Source organism: Coccomyxa subellipsoidea (genome assembly GCF_000258705.1).
Source record: "Coccomyxa subellipsoidea C-169, whole genome shotgun sequence".
NCBI classification, from domain to species: Eukaryota; Viridiplantae; Chlorophyta; class Trebouxiophyceae; family Coccomyxaceae; genus Coccomyxa; species Coccomyxa subellipsoidea.
Genome location: NW_005178035.1, coordinates 1,195,936 through 1,209,362, shown reverse-complemented (window position 1 = coordinate 1,209,362; position 13,427 = coordinate 1,195,936). Strand labels below are relative to the sequence as shown.

Here is a 13,427-nt window from a genome sequence, read left to right as displayed (position 1 = left end):
ATGCAACTTCCCATATTGCTGCCTGAGCTGTGCCCACGCACCCCACATGTTCCTGTGAAGCTTGCCAAAGGTGAGATTAATGCCTTGGGCACCGTCAAAAAGGGCACCCAGGTACTCAAACTGCTGAACCCAATGTAAAGGCGCACCACCACAAAGCCATTGAAAAGGTCCTGGCAAACTTGAAGAGAACACCACAATCTTTGTTTTGTCAACACTGATGACCATTCCCGTTTGTTCACAAAACTCAGCAGCTGCATCAATCCCGCAAGGAGACTCATTTGCTTTATTTCAGCCGATCTCGCCGTTTTCTCTGATTGGATTATTGCTAGCCTGAAGCAAATGGGCAAATGGGCGTGCAAGTGTAATATGCTTGTATGAAAATCAGGATCTGTGGTAGCTGGCAGACCACACGCCCATGGCTGCTCCTAAGATCGTGCTCCTAGGATGCTCAGGCCCGGCATCTGCAAACCTGGTTAGAGTTGCAGGCGAGGAGCCGCCTTTCAATCTTCAGGGCGGCGCTTCAGACTGCTGGTTGCATGATTTCCCTTGAGTCAAACGGGAGCGCACCTTTAATGACCGTAAGGAGTGACTCCTTTGAACTTCAATTTCGAAGAATTCTTTCCAGCATTTTAGCATTGAAATGGTGCTAGCATCATCCATGATCATGAGTGACATTGTTCAGGTATGACAGCTGGCCCATTGGGACTGCAAGTCTACCAATGGAGGCCTGCCAGGCTAAGCTCACACAGCATTGCTCACTGGCTGGTCATGATACATATGTGGCACATGCATGGCACACCCTCGAGGGTGATCAGAGCGCATATTAATCGTGACGCCCCCCGGGGGGCCCTCACTGCCTTCCGGGTAGCCTCCTAAGGCCCCTGTTCTCCCAAGTTTGGTCCATGCATCCAACTTGACTGCTGAGAACCATTGTGAGTCCATGAGAATTCCTTTATGCCCAAATCTTTCCTCAACTTCCTCATCACGTGCCATCGAGGATACGCTGGCCGGTCCACAGGCGGGGACTGCTTTATGTTGCATTGAATTTTGCGTCAGATCACATTCCTTGAAGAGGAAAGGAAGGGCAATTGTCACAAAAGAAGCGAAAGATTGTCTCTGTCGATGCACTAAGTGGTATCAACTTCCAGGGCAGTCAGAAGTAAACAAGCAGCTTTGATGAGTCGAAGATTGTGGATAGCCTTGGCGGCCTTGCTGCTGGTAGGCAGCTTGGCAGTGTCCCGTGCGGACGATGGCAGCCTCGGCGTGAGCGATGATGAGGAGTTTGAGGAGGTGGAGGACCAAGGCCCGCACCTGGTGGCTCGCAAGTTCCTGCCAGGAAAGGATCTGGTGGTAGGCAGGAACACCACTGTGGCAATCGAGCTTTACAATGCAGGCAAAAGGTGCACCATCACCAAAACAATGAGCTGAACTCTCGCAGTCTTATGAATTTAGTTTTTGAAAGTGACGAGCTTAGATGATTTTTGATGGACCCTCTACTGAGGGCTTACATCTGTCCCTCAGATTTCTATGCATCTCATTGTTAGCGAGTTTCCCCCAATTTTAATGAGTTCTTGCACCGAGTCCGAGATCCTGAGGAGCCCCGTTGTGCTGATTGACTGTGCTTTTAGCTTGATTGTCTATGCACTGCTGCAAGCAACGAAAAATGACTCGACGTCATCACTGACATGCTTTATCATATGACCCCTCTGAGCGCGTTTGCTTGCGAGTGCAGCGCTGCCTACGAGGTTGTGGTGACAGATGGAGAGTGGCAATCGGAGTACTTTGAGTTCGATCCAGAGGCCATGGTTGAGACTGTGGAAAGGTAATGTCGCTCTTCTCTTCTTCTCTTCTTTGCTCTTCGATGCTCCTGTGAGTCTCATCATTTTATATCATCAGAACAGCGGCACAAAAGCACAGTGCCCCAGACATGAATGGTTGGAAAAGGCCGAGTTGGTGTTTGCTCCTGAGTGATGGTTTCGGATGGGAGCTTTCCAGGCAATCTTGAATTTTGGCTATGGCTAATAGGATACCCGCTGGGGCCACTGTGCGCGTGGAGTTCACCCTCATCCCTGTGAAGGTTGGCTCAGGAATCACCGCCCCGGCGCAGATCACATACAAGCTTGAGGAGGGTGCCAAGAACCTGCAGGTGCGGGTTCTGTGCTGATTCCCCTATAGCAGGTGTGCGGAGCACCTGTGATGCAAGAAGAGTCTCTTTAAAGCTCCATGACCAGCATGCATTTCATATGTAGACAATTTGGAAGAAAGCTTTTGTGTGCACCTGTGCAGACTGCGGTTTCCACAACGATGAGATTGGCCATTATCACCCCCTTCCGAGTCTTCCTGAGCAAGGCGCTCCGCTGGGTACGCCATCATGAATGCTGTGCACGCAGAACATGCACATTCTTGCACAAGGTGTAGATGTTATGGGGACCGGTATCGCCATCTAACCTGCTCCTTCTCTTGGAGAAAGTCAATAGTTTGGAGCTTTTGTTGCACACGGCAAATTGATGTATTTGTTGGGATGCTGCTGAGTGCCAATTGGCTGAGCGTGGGGTTTGGGTGGAGATGCAAACTGAAATGCCATCTGTAAAACTCATGCGACTTGAGATCCACAATATCTCAAAAGGATTTTGTGGCTTACACAGGGCTCCTACTTGACTCTGGGAGCCTTCAAGACGCTGGAGCACTGGCGCAACGCTGCAATCATCACAACGCTGTTCGCGTTGGCAGGCATCGGCTTCGCGGCCTACAACTCATTGACAGAGCAGCGCAAGCGCCAGATATACCAGAAGGCGCTGCACGAGGTGGAGAAGATGAAGTGAGCAGGGGAGAATGTCTGGGCAGTGGATGGGACTGGGTGAATTGAGTGGGACCTGTCGCTTGCAAGACAGGAGGGTGTGGGGAATTTTTTTGCTGCTGCCAGATCAGCTGTGTATGGCCATGCTGACATGGCTAATTGCGCTCAGAGCTGGAAGTTGGAACAAGGCTGCAGGGGTAGAGACCAGCTGCCGTAGCATGCCCACGGGAGCACTTTTGAATAGAATGCACGTGACGCTGCTGTTGCAGACTGTTGCGAATGCTGTTTTTGAACATTTCATTGATTTCGCCTCATTAAGTGAGTCAATACTCATGCTGCTATCCTTTGCGTGCGCACTACGGCATTCAGATCCTTTGGCCAAACCCCTCTTTGCTCTCTGCAACCAGCAACATTCTACATTTCAGAATCGCTACCCTCTGTCATGTTGAAGATGAAAAAGAGCATGTTGAGTGCTTCACAGCTCATGCATGCTGAACATATGCACGATCGCAATCAGGAGCATGTCATTCTCAGTCTGACTTATATCATCAGTATATGCGTCGTCTGCCATGACTGCAGATGCCACACCCCAGCATCAGCCACACATCAAATCAGACAACCTCCCCGAGGGTCTCCACCAGGCCGACATTGTCCCCCAGGCTGAAGAAGAAGAAGTTCTTGACAGGCTCGCCCTTGTGCGACACGGCCTTGAGCACTTCATTGGCCAGCACACCCCCAAGCACAGCATTGATAGGCGCCAGCTCAGACGCCCCCGTGACATACTCCTCCAGTATGTCCGCAGGCATCACATCCTCGCCGATGAGGTCCCGGGGCAGCGGCCCGCCGTTTGCATCGGCCGCAGCCGCCGCACACGCGTCGGCCGCCAGCTCGTGCGCCCGCTCCTGCAGCGCCGGCAGATCCTCCGCTGTGGGGAAGCGCCCCGCGTGGCTCTCAAAGTCCGCACACACTGCACAGACACAGCATAATCAGTCCATCTGACATGATGTCACCTGGGCATTCTGCGGCGCTCTGCTGTGAGCTTGACATCAGTCCCAGGTACGATTGACGGAGAAAGTGTAAGCACAGGAAATGCTAGAGAAGTGCTGCCGGAATGCATCTAGCCTTGGAAGGCTGGAAAAGCATGTGTTCATAATAGTAGTGCTCCGGTGTCCATACTCTGTGACATGTGGGCACCAGGACATGAGCTGGCAGTGCAGCAAACATGAAGGTGTGGAATTGACAAGGCAGAAGTCCACCTCGCAGCACATAGACGAGCTTGTGGGTGTAGCGGGCACGCAGGGTCTTCCAGGGCTGCGACAGGGCCGATGCCAGCGAGGGGAATGCGCTGATTGCCTTGGAAGGCACCTCTCCAGGCGGTGTCTCCTACCAATACCCGGCAAGAGTCTTCATTCATCATGCACAAATGTATTGCGCACAGGTGGCCATCAAATCAACACTGTGTGATTCATGCAAGGACATTAGAGCGCATGAAGGACATACCAGGGGGGTGTACTCATGGGTGTGCAGGTTGGCAAAGAAGAAGCTGGTGGAGCCTCGGCTGCTGGCTGTGAAGAAGGCAACACCCAGCTGCCTGCAGGCTGCATCGTACTGGAGCAGCGTGCTGAAAGGTGCTGAGGTGATCAGGACCACTTCAAAGCCCCTGAGGAACTCAGGATCTGGAATGGGCGGCAGGGATCCCGGCAGCGCTGCAATCTTCACCAAGGGGTTCATTTCGCGAAGGGTGGCTGCGCTCGCCTCAGCAACACTGTGCACACGAGAACAATTTATTATTGCCATTGTACCTACCGAAGATGTTATATCAAGATACTGATGATATGTCTCACAGCAATACATGCTTTTGTCGGCCTGGAATCCTACCTCTGACCTTGTTCTGCATCTGCAGGGACGAGGAAATTGCAGGCTGCTGCCTCTGACTTGCAGGGGGCGTCATCAAGCAGGGTTAGAGACCCCACTCCGGCCAGTGCAATATTCTTAGCCACCTGTTAGAGAGCACTATCATTAGGTGACGAAGGCACGATGCCCTTGTTCACAAAGGATGGGCAAGATTCATGGCTAACTTGGCATACCTCTGCAGCAACTCCGCTGGAGCAACCTGCTATCAGGATTCTTGCAGCCATCAGCCTGCAAAGAATAAGAAAGATCAGCTTATGTGCCTGTCGATGTGTCAACTACGAATGTTTCATTGGGCTCTTGGGTGCGACAGCTGCGATCAAATCAGGCACGTTCACTCAAGCGCATCGGCACCTTTTTTGCAACTCGACACCCCATACTCGAAGCTGTCGATCGTAAACTTTTGCCTCTGCTTCGGTGAGGTCGTTGCCCATCGTAGAGTGACTCTTGATCGCTAGGACTTGTCTCACAGTCACGAATTCCACCGATTTTAGATCAACAAGAACAAGCGTTGCTGCTCAAGCTTGCAACGGTATAGGCGACACCAATGTGTGTATAAGTATTTTAAATAAAGGAGGATCAGCGGTTGCATCTTAAGTGGCACCAGGGGCGACCTGGTCGTGTTTCGCTGCATGCTTTGCATGCCGTGGCATGAGTAATCAGATGGCCTGAGGCTCGCCCTCGTGGGCCCATCGTGAGTCTTAGCACAATCGTCAACATCTAGGATGCACACACTTTGCCTGTTTCATTGGCAAGTCGTGCCCTTTTCTGCATAGCACCAGCGTCTGGCGGACTGCGCAGGGCCACATTTCCATCCAGATCTAACATAGCACTGAAAACAAAAGTGCGCTGCTCTCTATTGCATTTCTCAGTGAGACAGATTTTCACAGCCGAGCATTTGTTGCATGTGATGCATATAATCATGCCTGCAGCAGTTTGCTGCACTGGCCGCATCAGAACCTCGCCTAGTACAGATATTTATCACCTGTGTGATCATTGCAGCAGGTCTTCGGTCAGGTATCGAGCTTGAAGAAGGAGTTTTCTTTTAGGACAAGGACGTCCTTGCGATCTTCACAGACTCAGAACGGGATGGCACAGACAGAAGCAGAGGCTGTTGCCACCAATGCCCCTCCTGCCCCCAAAGATGAGCGCCTGGAAGCTCTTCGCACTGAAATGGCCAAGGAAAACGTCCAGGCCTACATCATTCCCACAGAGGACCCACACATGGTACGCAATTCTTGCTGCCCTGCATGACTGGTACCCTCACATCATATGCCCTCCTACACTTCCAATAAGGAGGCTTGACAGGCAAAGTCAGGAAGTACTAATGGTGCGCAATGGTGTCCATGCAGAGTGAGTACTCTACTTCTGATGCCGAACGGCGCCACTTCATCTCTCGATTCACAGGCTCTGCTGCCACAGCAGTGGTCACAACAGATGCTGCAATGCTCTGGACAGATGGCCGCTACTTCCTACAGGTGCCTAGATCCCTGTCATCAGCAGCTTTACGCCTGCCTTGCCCATCTCTGTCGAGATTGCATTATGCAAAGTTTGGACCGCAAACAGCTGAGATGCCTCCTGTGCAAACAGGCATCACAGCAGCTCGGCCCAGCATGGACACTCATGCGCTCTGGCACACCGGGCTGCCCAGAGATCCCCGAGTGGCTTGCTGAGAATGTACAAGATGGAGACGCTGTTGGGATTGACCCATTCCTCCACACGGTATGCCTTTCCTGCCATAAACTAGACAGTGACGATAAAAATAAATTTGTCATTTGACTATCGTTTTGGATGCTGCAAGTTGTGCTTCCCTTGAACGTTGTAGAAGTTCCCAAGAGTGTTGGACAGTGCCAGGACCTGAGTGTGGTAGTACAGGTGGACAATGCCCGGAAGCTGAAGGAGCAGCTGGAGGCAGCTGGCAAGGGGCTGCGGCCAATCTATGGCAACCTGGTGGACAGGGTGTGGGGCAGCGACCGCCCGGCTGCCCCCAGTGCACCACTGCGCGTCCATGCTCTCGAGCATGCCGGCCAGTCTGTCTCTGACAAGCTTACCGCTGTGCGCGCCAAGATGAAAGGTGAGTCGCGCATGCATCATGCATGGCTGTGCACTTCTGACATGAGCTGCTACCTCTCTTTTCTTTGTCTCTGGCGCGAAGCTGTCACTCTTATTGCTGATCATGTGCAGTCTGGGCTGTTGCATGGATCACGCATCATGACTGATGGGCTCTGTGAGCGCAAATTTATGACCAAGCTGTTTTGAGGCTAATTTTGAATTTGCATCCTTTTGTGCAGGGGCGAAGGCCAATGTGCTGCTGCTGACGGCGCTGGATGAGATTGCCTGGCTGTTCAACCTGCGTGGCTCAGACGTATCCTACAACCCAGTCTTCCTGTCCTATGCCACGGTCACAGAAGACGCTGCTAAGCTATTTGTGGACGCCGGAAAGGTACAGTATTCAGCCCTGCCATCTCATGATACTACAGAAAAAACATTTTACGATATCAGGAAAATGATGAGTACTGACACTGCGATGCCAACTGGCAACAGCTGGCCATGAAATTCATTGGCAACCCAACTGATTCCTGAGCTACTCCGTCTTGGAGGCAATCTTCCCTTAAGCAAATGTCTTGAGCGCCGATCTTCTGTTCTATTTGCAGTACCTAGTCTTTGGAAAGTGCTAATAGGCCTGGTCATGTGAGATTGATCGTTTGGTCGTCAAACAACACTTTAAACCCCAGTCTAGCTCTGACAAAGATAGATTGGACACATTTGGTCGCTTCAAGAAGCAACTGTGGTGCTTCAGGTCACTCCTGAGGTCAAGAGCCATCTGAGCGAGGCAGGCGTGGAGCTTGGTGCCTACGAGGGCATGCTGGATGAAGTTCGCAGCCTTGCAGCTGCCAGGCAGATCTTCTGGGCTGACCCCACAAAGGTACACCAGTGGGAATACTATGTCGCTGTCAATGCTGTCAATGCTGTCCTCCAGTCTTCCACTTCACTCTTCAGACTCAAATTTCATCAATACCGTATGTGAAATATGTGAATATTGGTAAATGCTAGGTGATAGCCGCATATCACTAACGCTGCTAATGGTGTGCTCAGGTCAGCTACGCTCTCCATGAAGCAGCGGCGACTCAGGCAGCGGGGGAGGCAGAAGACCAAGCTGTTGAGGCCCCTCGCAAGCGTGTCAAAACCACAGGTACAATCATCTTCACCTCGAACAAACCCGGGACCATCCCTTGCTGCAAGTGTAGGGATCGTTTGCATGATTGCTACGCCAGCTTATTTCAGCGTTATGACTCGATGGTGTGATGTGGCAGCAGGAAAGGCAGATGACTACGCAAAAAAGATGTTTGTGGAGAAGCCGTCGCCAGTGGCGGGGGTCAAGGCGGTGAAGAATCCTGCTGAGCTGGCCGGCATGCGCGAAGCCCACTTGCGCGACGCGGTGGCTCTGGCCGAGACCCTGTACCACCTGGAACAGGAGGTGTGAAGCCCCACATCTCCCCAGTACATACCCTGCCACTTCCCTCAGATCACATCTCCCTAGAAAGGCCAGCGGTCTTTTCTTAATTTCTTGGAAACAATCTGCACGAGTTTGTGACGTCAACGGTGTCAAACGGCTGGCACTCTGTGCTCTTTCTGTTTATATCTCGGTGAAGAAGTCATGTGACTTGCCCGCTGCAATGACACGCCCCACTGGCGCACAGGCACCAATTACAAGGCACGCTCCTGCCAGCAATCTCTAAGATCTTTCGTGAGAGATTTTCTAATACCACCTCTAAGCACCTCTTGCCACGTCCCCTCGTTTGGTGTTGCTGACAAGGCACCCCACTTCATGTGCATGTCAAGTGTCATGCGGGCTGATTTGTAGAAGCCCAAAGCACGGCTAAGCAGTTTATAAGTCTGAGAACTCTGGTGAAAAGCAAAGGCTGATACCGCTCCATGCGATGACCTAGCCTCTCGTTAACATCAGGAACAGTAATCTGCTCGGCTAGTGGGCTGGGTGATTTTCCCATGATCCACGGCTCAATCCACTGCAGCTACATTTTCCCCTTTCCATTCAGTATAAATCCTGCATCTGCGCAGGATGGTTTCAAAGGCCACTTCGCCTGTCTGATATAAGTTTCAAACCCAAAGAGAGTACGTACATGTTGGACAGTGCGGGCGCTCAAATTGGGAGGAAGGGCCGCCTGCTAGAACTTGATCTTGAACTTGAAAACTCAATCGCATTTGAATGTGAAACAATCGTGGCGGCGCAGATCGCGGCCGGCCGCACGCTGACAGAGGTGGACGTGGACGATTTCCTCACAGGCAGGCGGGCGGCACAGGGGGGTTTTATCGAGCCAAGCTTCCCCACGATTGCCGGCTCCGGCCCAAACGGCGCCATCATCCACTACCGCGCGCAGCCCGACACATGCAACACCGTGTCCGGCTCGCAGCTGCTTCTTGTCGATAGCGGTGCGCATGTAAAAGTTGCTCCTGACACACAATTTTCAGGTCAGCACTGTGCACATATCAGTATCCTTCGCAAGGTCTGCTTATCTCTTTCAACCTACTGCTATCTGCCTGAATAGATCAGGACATCCTGCTGCTCACAACCCATTTCAGCCCAGTCTCCCCTTCTCTACAGTCATCCATACACTGGACAGTGCTGCGTTCTGATTCTTGGATCCCATTTGATACAATGGCTGCGGCGCGCCTGCCGGGGCACATGTACGTGCCTGCCAGTCTTTTCCTCGTGCTTTCGCTTCTGTTGTGGGGTCGTCCACTGCCGTTCTGTGTCTTCGGCTGCACCAAGCAGTTGGCGGGATGGAATTGCTGAGGGCCATGCCACAACAGGGGCGAAGAGTAATGTCCACAAGAGCAGTGTCATCTGAGATGATGATGATTGTTTATGCGGTGTATGGAATGCAAGGCAGGCCAATAATATACTGTCCTGTGCAGGTGGTCAGTATGACTGCGGCACGACGGATGTAACCCGCACGTTCCACCTGGGAGAGCCTACGAAGCACCAGAAGGTCTGCTTCACGCGCGTGCTGCAGGTGAGTGGACCGTCAACCTCGCCTGTGCCTGAAACCGTCTCAGGTTCCCAACATGGAATTTACATAACATTCTTGCTGTTAAAGCGGCCTGCATCGAGCACCTCATACCGACTGCAGCATTGCAGCAGACAATGCAACACGGTACAGTAGTCTCATGCTGTGTCTCTGAAATGCTGCTAGGGGCTAAAGGAACCTGAATAGCCCGTTGCGTTGGACAGACACATGTAGAATTGCTGCCAGCCGCTATAGTGTTGCATTCATACCCCCAAGGGGGGCAGGGCTCCAACTAGCCCTCATACAGTGCTCTGGACCCCGAAGCTGGACAGCCTCATTCGCACCCAAAGACCCGGGCACAGGGATGGGGTGGGTTGCGTCAAAACAGACGAATTGGCACAATAAATTGTTGGGAGCAAGCGAACCGAAGGGGCTGTCACTCTTCCACAGGGGCACATAGCGCTGGACAGCGCGGTTTTCCCGACGGGGACCCCCGGGCTGGCGCTGGACACTCTGGCGCGCGCTCCGCTGTGGTCGATGGGCCTCAACTACCGCCACGGCACCGGCCACGGCGTCGGCGCAGCCCTCAACGTCCACGAGGGACCCCAGTCCATCTCCACCCGGTGCGAGAGCCCGCCCGCCAACTATATGCAGAGCTGGAGCACATAGGGGTTGACATGTTTCTTCTGAACGTCAGAGTCCCACGCTTGTTGGTGTGCATGGCTTTAGCATGCGCTGGAAGCCGGTTTTCAGGAGACTGGCCTGAGCCTTCATGCCCTTTAGCTTGCTCCGCAGAGTTCAAGAAAGTTGTCAGATGAGAAAGGTCGACTGCGAAAGAGCTTGCATTTATTGTATGTGCTGTGCATAACTGCGACATTCGTTGCTCATCGAAATTTGCAGAGTCTGCTTGAGGCTGCTCGCATGCAGGTACACGATCACATACCCTCTTGAGGCAGGCATGGTGGTCAGCAACGAGCCGGGCTACTACGAGGAGGGCGAGTTTGGCATCCGCATCGAGAACCTGCTGGTGGTGAAGGAGGCCGACACTCCCTTCCGCTTTGGCGAGCAGCCCTACCTCTCCTTCGAGCGCCTCACCATGTGCCCCCTGCAGCGCAAGATGATCGACCTTGACGTGCGCCTGCTTCCCCCGCCAACCTCCTGTCCCTGAGCCCATGCTGACACGATTCAGAATGATGTTGAAATTCTCTGGTTGAATCCCGTAAACCACTCTATGTTTACAACTTTGCCAGATCTCATCAGATATGTGATGTGGCTTCATTTTGTGCAGTTCCTTGTGAGTGCGCGGGATTACGCATCTTTGTGTATATGCAATATTGAAATTCTGGAGTGAAGCTTTTGTCTATATGTGAGAAACGCTGAATGATTGCTCAGAAGTATTAAGCAAGCATGATGCAGATATGATTGTCTGTTGCCATGCGCAGGTGATGTCATCGAGCGAGATTGAGTGGGTGAACCAGTACCACGAGGAGGTGTGGGACAAGGCGTCGCCGCGGCTGTCAGGTGATGTGCTTGAGTGGCTGCGAGCCAACACGGCCTCTCTGCAGGCTCCTATTCCCCAGGTCGCAGCCCAAGCCTGATGCATTGCCAGAAAGCTGAGCAAGCTCAGATAGGAGCAGTTCTTTATTACGTCTGCAGTGAGCAGCTGTAGCCCATGCATGCACTGGGCGTGTCGGGGGTGTGTGTTGTATTTCAACTGGAATCTACAAGTAATGCCAAAAACTTTGTATTTCTTTCACTTGAATGGAAATGCTTTGTCATGAAAGCTTTGCAGACACTGAGGCTGGCAAGATGTGTTTGTCATTGCTGGTCAATTCTCTTGGAATGTTTGTGTGTATGTCAGCAGTGCTTTTCGTTATATGGTGTCACTTCTGGAGAAGTCTCAAACATCATTTGGCACTGCAGCTTGATGGAGGATCCATGCCTAAATAGGATGTGTAATTGTTTACACACCTCTGGCAATTGCAAGCTTCCAAGTAGTCAAAACACTGTGAACTTGAAGTACTTTAATATAGCATGGTAGCATGATATCATTGCATGCATTCTTTCAAGAGCCTGTGCTCAATTGCAAGAGCCTCATAGCAACTTGAGGTGCGCCCGGCATGAACGCTGATCTGTCTGTAACAAGTTGTGCCTGAATAGCAACGTTGTTAACAGGAAGCGGCCCAACTATCCTACTATCCATGGCGAATCAATTCCGCCAGCGCTTGCATTGTTGCTTGATGATGTGGCTAGGCTTCCTCTCATTGCTGTCCGCCACCCAAAAGCTGACCCACTATTCCTGTGACCTGCCAGTACTTTGACGCGCATCTGTCCACGCAGCTGTTTTCCCCCACATTCAGATCACCCTCCTTGTACCTGTAGACAGCGCAAGGTTGAGGTTGAAACCACCATCAAAGACCTGTATCCAACGTCACAGTTGATGGAAAACATTGGTGAGATTGTGGGTGTTGAAGGCGAGCACCTCTTGTCCATGCACTTCTCGAAGCAGGTAGACACCATCCTGCACCAGGGCAACAATATTCAGCTCTGCATCATTAAGACGCTGCAAGGTGCATTGAAAGTGAGCTGCATAGACTCGTTACTTCTCAGCATGACAAACTACAGGCACAGCGAGTCCTCAACAAACTCACCTGTTGAAAAGATCGACCCTGTAGTCCATCTCCTGTTCAGCCATCTTCACTCCCTTCGCCATTTCCTCAGGGCTAGCTGCCATGATGCTGCGTTACAAAGTGTTTTGCTTACTTTGGTGATATTATGAGTCTTAAGATCTTTCAAGAGATGACTATTCTCAGGCTAACTGACGATCTCGAGAAAACGATCTGCTCAAGATAGACACAGCAGCGGCCAGGGAGTACAACTGTAAGTGGAATCCAATAAGAGTTTCAATCTCTTAATACTTGCTGTGCGTTTCGTGCAGCAGAAAGTGCGTAAAAGACATAAGCAAGCTGCGCACGGCGCACGTGACCTACAGTGTGCAACCACGTGCCATACAATACACAGATCGTGGCTTTCGGTGCGTGCCGCCATCACGACAGAAATGAGCAATAAGATGGCTGTGATGTTGTCTTTGTAGCCAGCGAGTCGGATATTCTAGACGACATGGGCTGGTTTTGGGGAGGCAAAAGACAAGAAGAAGCCCCGATTCAGGAGGCTCCAAAGAAGAAAATCTGCTGCGCCTGCCCCGATACGAAGGTAGAGCGCAGTCCTTCCAATATGTTGGTTATTACTGAGTCAAGCGATCATCGATCGGCGGCTTTTTTTCGCTGTTGGGAATTCTCGTGCTCACCAGCAGCTACTAACTTCCTGTGTGTCACTGCTTCAGAGAGAACGTGATGATTGCGTTGCTCGATACGGTACGAATCCATGAGATCATCCCGTTCCCTGCTGAGCAATCGAAAACTTTACAAATTTTGAATTCTCTGTTCAACGTTGCTATGCTGCTCTTTGGAAGCCTGCCTGATGTTGCTTGGCGTGCAGGGCCTGAATCAGACCGTTGCCAAAAGCTCATAGAAGCTCACAAGCAGTGCCTGCGCGCCGAAGGCTTCAACGTGCGTCCTGCTCTATAACCGAACGCTGCATCACCTCCCCTGCCCCCTACATCTGCAAGGCACTGTCCACATCGCATGCCAGGTCGTAGTGCAGCAGCATCTGAAATGATTTTATGCTGT

The 13,427-nt window shown here is 51.9% G+C and overlaps 5 protein-coding genes across 5 annotated transcripts; 3 read left to right on the top strand and 2 right to left on the bottom strand.

Moving 5' to 3' along the window:
- The first annotated feature begins 1,078 nt into the window (after positions 1-1,078).
- Positions 1,079-3,213, top strand: COCSUDRAFT_66208 (hypothetical protein). Its single transcript, XM_005647673.1, has 5 exons — positions 1,079-1,400; positions 1,733-1,822; positions 2,026-2,146; positions 2,287-2,361; positions 2,646-3,213. Exons 1-5 carry the CDS (start codon positions 1,177-1,179, stop codon positions 2,820-2,822), a joined length of 687 nt encoding a protein of 228 aa, XP_005647730.1. The 5' UTR covers positions 1,079-1,176; the 3' UTR covers positions 2,823-3,213.
- Positions 3,214-3,408: 195 nt separating this feature from the next.
- COCSUDRAFT_15636 (SUMO-activating enzyme 1B) lies at positions 3,409-5,142 on the bottom strand (the record flags this gene model as incomplete). Its single annotated transcript, XM_005647672.1, has 6 exons — positions 3,409-3,764; positions 4,054-4,142; positions 4,275-4,562; positions 4,676-4,788; positions 4,876-4,939; positions 5,063-5,142. 6 exons carry the CDS (start codon positions 5,140-5,142, stop codon positions 3,409-3,411), a joined length of 990 nt encoding a protein of 329 aa, XP_005647729.1.
- A 715-nt stretch (positions 5,143-5,857) lies between these two features.
- Positions 5,858-11,716, top strand: COCSUDRAFT_23809 (Creatinase/aminopeptidase). The gene is made up of 12 exons (XM_005647671.1): positions 5,858-5,935; positions 6,061-6,186; positions 6,299-6,430; positions 6,584-6,782; positions 7,000-7,151; positions 7,509-7,642; positions 7,994-8,186; positions 8,962-9,160; positions 9,647-9,744; positions 10,189-10,361; positions 10,666-10,870; positions 11,181-11,716. Exons 1-12 carry the CDS (start codon positions 5,882-5,884, stop codon positions 11,334-11,336), a joined length of 1,821 nt encoding a protein of 606 aa, XP_005647728.1. The 5' UTR covers positions 5,858-5,881; the 3' UTR covers positions 11,337-11,716.
- A 289-nt stretch (positions 11,717-12,005) lies between these two features.
- On the bottom strand, positions 12,006-12,433 carry COCSUDRAFT_9785 (hypothetical protein; the record flags this gene model as incomplete). The annotated part of the gene is made up of 3 exons (XM_005647670.1): positions 12,006-12,114; positions 12,221-12,259; positions 12,390-12,433. Coding segments are annotated over 3 exons (192 nt in total), but the record flags the coding sequence as incomplete, so codon positions are not given.
- A 473-nt stretch (positions 12,434-12,906) lies between these two features.
- Positions 12,907-13,310, top strand: COCSUDRAFT_9916 (cytochrome C oxidase copper chaperone; the record flags this gene model as incomplete). Its single annotated transcript, XM_005647669.1, has 3 exons — positions 12,907-12,951; positions 13,082-13,112; positions 13,237-13,310. Coding segments are annotated over 3 exons (150 nt in total), but the record flags the coding sequence as incomplete, so codon positions are not given.
- Between the last annotated feature and the right edge of the window lie 117 nt (positions 13,311-13,427).